General features: G+C 34.8%; 1 protein-coding gene across 3 annotated transcripts in view; it reads right to left on the bottom strand.

Annotated features, from left to right (window-relative positions):
* Positions 1 to 12,146, bottom strand: part of LOC118198012 (cholinesterase-like) — an 85,718-nt gene that overhangs the window by 17,609 nt on the left and 55,963 nt on the right. For all 3 annotated transcript variants that reach the window (XM_085809171.1, XM_085809169.1, XM_085809170.1), the window contains 2 exons: positions 9,100 to 9,262; positions 6,092 to 6,415 (listed from right to left, as the gene is read on the bottom strand). In XM_085809171.1, the coding sequence (XP_085665297.1) occupies positions 6,092 to 6,415; positions 9,100 to 9,262 (487 nt within the window). The remainder of the gene's footprint in view (positions 1 to 6,091; positions 6,416 to 9,099; positions 9,263 to 12,146) is intronic.

Genomic DNA, 12,146 nt, shown 5'->3' with positions numbered 1-12,146 from the left:
TATACAAGCCATTCATCCCACAAGTCTCTCAATAGATTTATGTAACTATTTTCATAAATATTAGGTAAGCCTACTGAGGTACTGAAGGATCCAGGTTTGAATTCCGGAGAAGGCATGGTTATAATGTCCATCCCTTCATAGGATGCAGTGGTGGCTGCATATTGGGTGCTTCCAAAATAAAATAAGGCCACTTCTGGCCTTAGGAGTGGTCAATGCTGAATCGGCAGGTGCTCACCATTGGATAAAAAAAATATTTTCATAAATAGGCATAACTGTTCTTTTGATAGCTGCTTGGTGATAGAATTAATTGATAATCATATTAACTATTATAATGTAATATTAACTATTATAAATTTTAATTCCAATGGTTCATTTAGTACTGCAATTATTAATACATTTTCCTCCTTAGGTACTGAAATTTAGATAAATGTTCACCTAATTTTCCTATTCCTGAAGGCCTTCAGAAAGCAAGCTTCTCTAAATTTAAAAAAAAATTCCCCCATGTAGTAATTGTTTTTGTCTCTCCAACTGATTTGCTTGTGGATTTGGGTGCATGGGCTCAAAGAAATAAAGAGTCCAGAATATTAAATGTAGCTATTTAGTACTCATGATGGTTCTAAAGATCACTGCACATGGGAAGACAGACTGAATGGTGGCAAAGATGATGACAGTGAGAGCTTGCAAGTTGCAGCAGACATCACAGATAGCAGTTCCAGTACTATTAAATGATGATGACAGTGAGTATTAGTAGTGGACAACAATAAGAGTGAGCAAGATTCAAGATACAGGAAGTGGAAATGAAGTATTTTAGGATACTAGTAAGGTTACCATGAAATCATATTGGAATGTGCAGGGGTTGGACAAAAATATGGAAACACCTTTAAAAAAACATGTTTCTTTGCTTAATATGGTGTAGGAAACCCGTTGGCATCCAAAACAGCTTGCAGTCTTCTCGGAATTGATAAATACAGTTCCTGTATGTTTGCCAAGGGAATATTATACCATTCTTCCTGCAAAATGGTGGCAAGTTCAGATAACGATGTTGGCCGTGGATAACGAGAACGCACTTTCCGTTCCAATGTAGACCACAAAGGTTCGATAATATTCAGGTCTGGTGACTGTGGTGGCCAGGGGAGATGGGACAACTCATCCTCGTGCTCAGAAAACCAGTCCTGGACAATGTGAGCTGTGTGAACAGGGGCTTTGTCATCTTGGAAGACACCATCACCATCGGGGAACAAAGTTTGTACCATGGGTTGAACTTGATCGGCCAAAATGTTCACATAAGTCTTGGTTCACATAAGTCTGACACAGTTATCATGGGGCTAGCAGAGAACCACGATATGGCTGCCAAAACCATAACAGAACCCCCGCCATGTTTTACTCTTGGCAACAAGCAGTCTGTATTATAGGCTTGAGATCGCGTTCTCCAGACGTAAACTCGGCCAGAAGTGGGAAACAATGTGAAAGAAGACTCGTCAGACCATATTACTCGCTTCCACTGCTCTATAGTCCAGGCTTTATGACTTAAACACCACCTTTTCCTGTTACGGGCATTAGCATCACTGATGAGTGGCTTCTCAATTGCAGCACGGCCAGCAATTCCCTGTTTATGAAGCTCCCTTCTAATTGTTTTGGTACTCACAGGGTTCGGTAACACAACATTCATTTCAGCAGTAACTTTTGCAGCTGTGGTCTTCTTACTTTTCGTCACAATTGCCCTTTATGATCGCCTGTCACAATCACTCAGGACACACTTTCGTCCGCGCTGTGATTTAGCAGATGATGTTTTTCCGCTTTTCAAATATGCGGAATAAATCTTCGATACTGTACCTCTTGAAACACTAAACACCTCGGCTACCTTGCTTATGGAAGCACCTACCATACGTGCTCCAACAATTTGCTCACGTTCGAAGTCAGTTAACTCTGACATAATGCAATGACAACCTCACATAACAGTACTCCGACAACAACTGAACTGTTTAGCACATTTACGAAGTTGTATAGGTGGCGTCAGTAGCCAAAAATGCCAGCGCCACCTACATATTTCATTAAAATCAATCTTTCTTTTCAAACATGCATTTCACAAGGTGTTTCCATATTTTTGTCCATCCACTGTAGGTTTCCTTTAGATACACTGGCTTCCAAAAGTTAAGCATGTGATGGTAAAATCAACAAAAATGGAAACACAAAACTTTGATTAACACCAAACTGCACTTAAAGGAAGCAAATGTGTTTATATGCAAGGGAAAAAAAAAACATGTACAAAGATCTTTTATCAAGTACAGTATTTAATTTCCATAAATTATACAATAATGCCAGATTTGGGTCATTAACAAACTGATATTTAAAGCTAGGAAAAAAGAACACTTACATTAATCTGATATGAGACCTTCACATCAACTTCCCATACTTTTATTTAGCTATGAAGCTAGCAACACGCATTAGGGCAGTTTCCTACTGTCTGAAGGAGGTAAACATGCAGACAGAAAGCCTGAGAGCCAAAGACTTTTAGCAAGATCAAGGTCAGAGAAATATAGAGGCCAGGCCACACAAGAGATATTCTCGCTCTCCAAATACTCGTTAATGATGTTGGCTCAATACAAACAAACCACTTTTAAAGAGATGCATCTTTAAAAGATGCAACATCCCAATGAAATCCCAGCTGACACCATGATGCTGCCACTTCTGAATGTGTGATTTTTGATGACATTTTGGGACTCATTCCATGCGCTTTGTTCACTACAGAGCCTTAAAAGTCTTATCATTTGATCCCAAAGCAAATCTGAACTCTCCCATGAACAGGGCTTAGTGCCAATTTGAGACAGTCCAATTGAAATTTTTATAACACCCCTTTTTAATCTTGCTCTTCTGGAATAAGCGGTTAATGAATTTGGCACAGTTCCTTCATGTGAAGCCTTTGGCACACAATACTGGCAGATAGCCAAAAAGTGATGCTACAACTATGGATATAACAGTTGTGCAGGTGGTTCTCAGATTCCATTTGGTTACTATAACAATATACCAATATTCAGAAAGGGTGGTAACCCTTGGTTGACAGGGCATGGATCTCCAAATAACTGTTTGACTAGCTTGGCATTGTTTCTACATTACCAAATGATCAATGCCAAAGAAAATAGTGACATCTTTAGCACTTTCGCTGCCAGTCGTATGAGGTTGTATTGATAGTTAATGCTGTGACACAGAAATAGATTGTACCCATATGCCGACACATTGTAAGAAATGAGATTTAAAAGAGGTAATAAAAGATTATTATGTGTACCACATTGATTACTATTAAGCCTTTAAGCATAGAATTTTATTACTACGTGCCAGCACGTGATTAGCATTAGAGGTAAAATTACTTCTGCAATGCCACATTGTACGCTGGCACATAGCATTTAAAGTGAATCAAAATAAGTAACAATATGCATTATTTGGGTATGAAACTATATCACAAACAAATATATATATATATAGTTACAATGATATTACTGCAAACTATATGTTTTAGAATGTTATTCATGTACGATCTTTGGATGAAATTAAACTTTATTTCCATTCCAAACCACATACATTTACAACCAGTTTCTAACCTTTACTCCATGCTAATACCAGCATATATATCCAAAACGTAATGCTCATTGAACTTGAAAATAAACAATGAGATGTTGCTTCTTCCATGCCAGCGTGACTGACACCTGAGACATCACCGCCACACCATGCGCAAGAGCGTGATTCACTAATAAGGCCAGTGCATGATTGACAGCAAACGTGTTAACAGACCCGCCTGCTTCGATGCACCTGACAGCCCACCAGCACACATTTAAATGAACCTCCTCAAACCCGTCAGGAAGCTGGCATCTTCAGTGACTGCCCAATTAGCATATGTTTGGAAAATCTATCATAATTGTTTGTAACATCCAATATTTTCATACTGGCATCTGCATCCATAAATTTTCAGCCACTTTACAATTTCAAAAACTGCTTATTTGCTTTGAGTGCTTTACTTTTAGAAGCCAGTGTAAATAATATTTAGATAGTTACTGTAGTTTATTCATGAATACTTCTCATTTGTTACATTTTTACTACAGCCATACATCTTTCCAAAATTGAATTATTTGCAAAATCTCTCCCTCTTGATTTTTGAATGATAAGTAAAAATAAGGGGGTGATGTAACATTCTTGGTGATAACTTTGAGACATTAGAATTCGATATATAGTTTGATGGTTCTGAAAGGAAAATGTCTTTTTTAGAAGTGAGGTGGTATTGCAAATTTTAATAAATTTTTGCAAATTTTGAACTATTAGTTTTAGTGAGCCGCCCAGACAGTATAGTGGTTAGGAAAGCATACTACGATACTGAAGGGCCCGGGTTCAAATCCCGGAGAAGGCATGAATGTTTGTAAATGTATGTCTTTGTGGCATGGGTGCCCCTAAACACATGGTGAGCAGAGAGCTTTCGGCTCACCATGACACATTAGTAATGGTAAGAGGCAATAAGGTAAGAGGGCTGGGAGACCCTCAGACCTGTTCCTCCGAAGTACTCTCCCCCGAAATTAGGTGGAACTGAGCGAAGTTGTACTGTCACCGGTATTGTGCTCAAGGCTCTAGCCGATGAAAGGCACAATCTTGCTCATTTTGCCACGATGCATTTTGTGGGCTTGTTCTGATGTTACCATCAGACAAGTGAGATAAGTCACAACACAACATTTGTTTAAAGTTCTAAATAATACAAATCAGTCTAAATGGTTTTTAGATTTGTACCACAAAAAATAATACACAATTAGGAAAAACATAAGATTAGACATTTTCAAGATGTGTATTTGTAGAAAGAAATCGTAACAAATCTGTTACTATACAAAGTTAACCTAATTCTCTACAAGTCTTTACATACATTTCTCTTAACTCTACCTGTAGCTTTTCTTTTGTTGCATAACACATGTCAACATTAAATTTCCAAAAATAAAACACTTCTCTAGTTACTTTATTTTTTTATATTTGGTTATTTATACACAGTGGTTTTTATGTTTGCCTTAAAGAGCTTTTAAATTAAATTCGAAATATTTAATTAATTTTGACATTTTACAATAAACAGTTTTATTACAAATAAGTCCTAGTTATATATAACATAGCCTTGCATTACAAAGTTTATTTTTATATCATTACAACTGATGAAGTTTCAACTTTTTAATCTCCCTATTAATTCAGCTAGCTCAATGCACAGGACAGGTATGCAAATTATTTTTTTCTCTTTTTTTATTTACTAGTTCATTGGAATTAATTTATTTAGTTGTTTGTTTTGGTTAGTACTCGTTATTTGTTATTGAACTCACTGGCATAATTTTCCTTTTCCACTTTTGACTAAAGACTTTAGTGACTAAATTTTACAGTCGTTACCTTTTATTCACACTTTAACAAGTTTTTAGTTTATTACACACATTCTGTTGCTGCGACCTCACCAGTTTGCTAGCTATTTTCAATTTTATCATGATAAAAATCTTCAAAAATTTTGTAAAAATACTTTCATAACTGAACTGCCCATGTCAGAAATGCAGCTAACAGAACTACAGATATGCCATCCTCTCATGATATAAATGTATAGTTTTACTATTCACTGTTTTTGTTTATTTTCATATTACATCTTTATTTGTAGGTATAAAAATAAGGAAATCTGTAGTATTTTCATTATTGCTGCATGATATATGCTTTTACTTCCAAAAATCACACATCTACAATATTTTTGTAAATATTTCACTTAGTTTTATATTATAATTAAAATTTTTCTAACTTTTTTTCGTTTGTGTGTATTTTACTTTTTATGAGCATGATTACACATTAATACTGATTTGACTTTTGTGCTTACATACTTTTATATTTGACAAACTGGCCCCAGATGAGGGAAAATTCATTTTATTAAATACTTCACTAAAAATATATTTTTGTGACCAAAAGGCATTTCCAAGCTACAAAAAACTGAGTTGGATTTCCGCTTTTCAGAGTCCTTAAGTACCTAAACTGCAATATACACAGTGGACACAAGTAAAAACAACAATAACCTCTTCTAAATTGAAATATTATAAATACTTACTTTTTAGCTCTACAATACAGATAAAAACAAAGGACACTCAGAATTAAAAACAATCCAACAGCTCCTAAGACTCCCCATAATGCACCTAGATAATGGTGTTTCTTATCTTCCCATGGTTGAAATAAAGGCTGGCAGTAAGATGCAGGTGTTGAATTGAGTTTCATCAAAGCTGGTAAATAAGAGTTCCAAAACTGGCTTTCCTTTTGTCGATACCCTGACAACATTACAGTTGTAAAATTGGTTGTATTTATGGACAAATACTGCATATTCCTTGAATCTGTAAGCTCCCAAGAAATATCAAACACTTTAGCTGGAGTTGGATTCCTATAATAGATATTGTATATACAATGAAATAAATATTCATACCAAAGCACATTGCATGTATCAAAACAGAAACATTTCATTTTTTTTAACATTACCCTTTTCACTTTCCATTATAGTTATACAGTACAAAGTCTTAAATCCAGATGTCCAATAAGTGGAATGATCAAATATCAAACCATCCACTTTTTTCTTTGAAAAAAAATTTTTTTTTCCTATAGTGTGTGAATTGAGATTAAGCTACTCAAGAGGGAAAACAAATGAATACTGTAAATCAGTTTTTGTCCTGGATTAGTGGGGATTTCCTGTTAGCAAGCAAAAAACATTAAGAGTTTGCCTCTAGTGGCATATTGTACATGATGGTTTTCTTTTGTTTGCAGTTGTGAAGAAGCGACAAAGAATTAAGATTCCAATGAGCTTAAGGTCAACTATCACTCTGAACAACATTTTTTCTTAACTTTTTGCTTTGATCCAGCTTATTATTTTATGTAAACTATTATTATTATTACTATTATATATTAAAATTAAAGTTTTAGCAAAGATATATGGCATAATAAGAATTACAAAACTAAATTAGGTTCTTTTTGCTACATCTCAGTGAAGCAACTATAACTCAGGTTGGAGGTTTAAAAGAAACATTTTTACTATAACTAAACAAATACACAGTTCATGCTTACAGAGTCACTGCTGCTTGCTAATATAAAATATTGCAAAATTTGAGTAATTGATGCTGGGATTCACAAAGTAAAATACTAACAGAAGCTTTGGCTCAGGCTTCTAAATATGCAAACAACACAGCAAAAATCTAAAAGCACGCACTTCCTACCCACTTTGCAAATTCTTCATAAGATGCTCTATGCATTTTACCGCTTTTAGTATACGTATGCAATCCTTCACTCATCCCACACTCCCACCGCTTTCGGACTTCAGCTTTGAAGGATTTATTACCTGACAAATTTAATGGTTGTAAGATTTTTGTCAAACCAAAAGGAACTATTGCTACGGTCGTACACAATTTTTGACATCTGGTTTCCACTGACTCAAGTAAATGAGCACGCGTGGAATCCACTATCAATAACTCTTTTGGTTGGAAAAAAGATCCCATACGACACTGCCAAACATTCCGTAGCTACTCAAGCATGACTGTTTTGCACATCCAGCCATTCTCATTTGCACAAATAATTACGTCATTAGGAAAATCTCCCTTTGGAATAGTCTTTCGTTTAAAAATGATCATCGGCTTTAGCTTGTCACCGTTTGCGGCACAAGCTAACACACATGTAAATGACATTCCTTCATGTCGCATCGTAAGCACAGATACAGTTTTTGCACCAGTTTCATCAACAGTTCTGTTTACAGGAGAGTCGAAAGCTAACGGCATTTCATCCATATTTATTATCTGTGACCGAAGAAGTTTTTTTTTGTCAATAATATCTGTCACATATTTTAGAAAAGATGCCTTTTTATCCTGCCAGTCCATTAGTAATTGTTGCCCGACTGTTGTTCTAGTACACACAGAAATATTTTCCCTCTCATAAATCTGCTACGCCAGCAAGGTCCTCCTTTGAAATCATTTATGTACATTCATTTTGCTAAAAATTTTGCTTGTAAGCGAATTTTTACTGTTGAAATTGCCATTCCCTTTCCTCGTTGCTCCTTTATCTAGTTTGCAAGGTCGTCCTCTAGATTTGGCCACCTTACAGTACCACTTCTTTTGGCTCGTTTCTGTTGTGGCATATTTTTAGGAAGTTCTTTTTCAGTTCTCCAACGTCGAATACATATCTCGTCCACTTCAAACTCTCGAGCTGCTGCTCTATTTCCAATTTGTTCAGCACATGAAATTACATTAAGCTTAAAACCAGCAGTATAGCTTCTGTGCGGTTTAGGTGACATTTTCAAAAATTTCCCGCTCCCTTCTTACTTAAAAACTATCCAACAAGTACTTGTACCCAAACTGATGGGATTTGTATCTGGCAGAATGCCAAGAAAAATCGATTCATGTTGAAGGGAAAATACGTCAGAGTTCGTTATTGCGAGGCAGGTGGAGTCGTGTCCGCCTTTGAAAAAAATTGCACAAAAGACAGGGGTGGGGAGAGGATGGGTACTGGAAGATTCATTGAATGGCAGAGGAGAGAGACTATTCAAACTGATGAGAATGTTGATTTGAAAGGGGGAAGAATGCTATTGTTCTGAGATCTCGTTTAGGGTGAATAAGGCATGTAGGTCTGTTCAAGGGAAAGAATGTAAACAAAATAAACGTTTGCAAAAAGCAACTGAGTGGTCTTTTGTGTGGGAACAGCACCAGTCTATGTGCAATGACAAGGCCATCCAAACTATGTACAATGACTAGGAAATATTTTATTTTTAGTGCACCTAGATGCCACATGTGTAGAAACGCCACACCCGCTGAAAATTTAAGTTTTAAACACGTAAACACCGCGGCGTTTCTTCCGGAAATTATGGTAGTTTGAAGTGTAACTACTGATTTTACTCTGAGATACTGTGAAGAGTTGTACAACAATTTTTGTAGAAAGTTTCAGAACTCTGCAGTGTTCCTTTTTGATAAATTAAATTTTACCAATTTATCACTGAAGCAGTGTGCATCCAATCTATTATGAATCAGTACACACGCAACATTGCTAACAGAAATATTTTTCTTTCATAATCAAAAAAACTTCCATTCTTACCCAAACTTTGCAAAGTTGGCCCAGACAGTCATGAAAAACTGACTCATGTTCCTATCCCTTTCAGTCCACTGTGCTTCCTGCAGATTCAGACCATCAGGATATAACTTTGGATCCATAAAAGGAGCACCAGTGATAAAATAATACTCAGTATCATGAGGAACAACTAGAAAGGGGGGAAATGCTACAATACTAATACTACAAGCATTTTAAAAATAACTTATAGTGCTAATAAATAAACTATGAAAATAACAAATATTATCTGTGCCAAAAAAACTTTGAAAAACAAATCAGCATTATGTTTGTACAGGGAAATAGCTCCACAGCAGAACAACAAGCCATTCAAACAGAGTAAACCACAAAAGCCAGACAAGCCAGAATAAATTAGGAGTGTTATACTAAACATAAATAAGATTAATAATGAATAAAACATAATTTAAAAGATAAAAGAGATTTAACTCACTGCAGTATTTATTTATAGTCAAAAGTCGTTAATTCGGACACCCATAATCCGGACCTCAAAGCTACAAACTTTCTGCGCATGAGTCGCCGTAAGACTTTTACAGCTGCGAATATGCGTGTGCGCGTGCACAAAATATGTTTACGAATGCACGTTTAATGTATAACGGATGGTATAAGCTAAAATTATCTAATTCAGTTGATGTTGCAGATTGCGTTGTTCCTTAATCTTCGAATTGGATTCGGCTTATTATTTTTTGCAGACTGTTACAGCAATTTTATAAAAGTAAGCTTGAACTTTCGATTGTGTCAAATAGAATTTCTGATATATATTTACTAATATGTGAAGGATCTACAAAGCGAAAGTACGTTTCGAAGTCCATTAAACAAAAAGTGGAATTGCTGCAAAAAATGGATAAAGGCATATCCTTTGTTTATCTAAACTTTAATGTTTGTTTATCTAAACTTTGTTTATCTTTAACGCCGCGGCGCGCAATGAATTGGAAGTTGATCTGTCAGCACTATCCTTATCTTCAGGGCAGATGTTTTTATTTTATTTGGCTTATAATTCCTTACTAAATGTAGTATTTCATCTCGATGTACTCCGTGTTTGATATGATTTAAATCAAATTCCTCGTCATTATAATTCACTTCCGATAGCGAAGAAAGTAACACAGGTTATTGAAAACGAAAAAATTTCGATTGACAAATTAGTCTGTATTCTCGACACAGCAATTATAGAACTTGAACAGCGGAACTTTGTAACTGAACAAGAAATTATGTCTGTTTATAGAATTAAAGAGAATGTATTATCACATAAAAAACGAAGAAACTTAAACAACTTACATTGAAAGAAATGTTTTAATAAAGTAAACAAATAAATATTAAGCTCTTTTTTTTTTTTTTTTTTTTTTTTTTTTGTAAATTTTGATACCCTTTAGATCATAATTGTTCTTTATTTCATAAATTACGGTTTCATATTTTGAATTTTATAATTTCTGCATGCCATCTTACCAGATTTAAACTGATTATCTATAATCCGGAAAAATCGATCATCCGGAATCGCCGAAGTCCCGACGAGTCCGGATTAACGACTTTTGACTGTATAAAACAGAAAAGATAATTTTCAGAATTTTCGATTGATGCAGAAATATTTTAAGTGAAATTAACTAAAGCATTCCTTCAAATAAAAATACAGTATCCCCCACTTATTAAACACATTAATAAACTCAGCTGCTTGCTGAGTTCAAATTTCCAAGAACCAAACACATACTAGTCAACAGAAAAACCACCACTTACTAAATTCTTCTCCATTTTGCAGTGCCAGAAACTTTTTTCAGTGCCAGAATATTCTACTTGTACCTGTCAAAGCTTTTCCTAGTTCATCCATTTAACATACTATGGGCTGTGGCTTTATCATTTAGGTATGTAGTGTTTCAATAAACGGGTTTAACTAATATTTGGGTCCCTGTATCTGCAAGATACCGTTTTTAGATTTTGTTTGCACTTGCTTTATATTGGCATAATTTGCTTATCTTAAGGTTAACAAAAACAGTTAACAAAGCAACAAGGTTAACAAGTAAGAGTTCCTTCCCAAACACCATCTTACAGGAGGTGAAAAAGCAACTTCTTTATCCCATCATTTAAGCTTTACAACTTCAGAATCCTCTGCTTGAGATAGATACATTCTGTTCACAAAGAGTTATTAACTGGGTCATGAAATGCTTCTAAGCATTATCATGCATTAACAATCTCTAAATGGAAAGGAAGTGGTAACTGAAGGCTCAAGAAAAAGTAATAAAAGCAATGGTCATGTTTATAATGATGAAGTGGCAGATTGACTAAATAAAGAGTCATCTGGGCTGTTTAGAAATGTAAATTTCGAAATTTGAGTAAATCATTTACCTTAGCTTTTTTTAATTTACTGTATGCTAAAAGTTATTTTTTATAAAAAATTAAATTAAAAATTGCATAAATAGCAATGGTGTAGCTAGGATTCCAGCGCATGGGGACAACTGAGGAATTTGCACCCTTTTCTGTGTGCCAAGAATGGAAAACATATTATTAAAAAATTTCGTAGCATCAATTTGGCACCGCCTGGATGCTGTGCCCAGGGACAGATTGCCCCAGCCTAGCTATGCCACTAATAAATAGTTTAATTTTAGGATTAACTAATGAATTAATTTTTAGTTATTATTTTACTTGAAAAGTTAAAAACTGCTATCACCATTTATTTAACTCAAATATGCTTGTAAAGAAAGTGATTTTAATAAGCAGTAGGTACTGTAAATGATAAACACTTCAGTTGTGAACTTCTGTGAATTGATTAAAAGTCATATAAAATAGACAAAATCCAAGATTACAAAGTGATAAACATACTTTAAAGCTGAATTCTTGAAATTTCAAATACCATTGATGTAGAAAAAATATAGATTATTTGGGGAAAGGAATTTCACAAAGAAAGAAATATACTTATTTAAAGCTGAGCCTAGCATGGTAGGAAGAAGTACACTGAAGAGAAAATAAACATTATTTTAAAAATAATTTCAATAATATTGAAAGAGCAAACATTATTCAAAATCAAGAGAATT

This window comes from Stegodyphus dumicola, chromosome X2 (assembly GCF_044657685.1).
Source record: "Stegodyphus dumicola isolate Sdum_Otavi_A_Nest chromosome X2, ASM4465768v1".
In the NCBI taxonomy this organism is placed as follows: Eukaryota; Metazoa; Arthropoda; class Arachnida; order Araneae; family Eresidae; genus Stegodyphus; species Stegodyphus dumicola.
The sequence above is the reverse complement of the archived record's forward strand: the minus strand, read 5'-3'. Positions and strand labels throughout refer to the sequence as shown.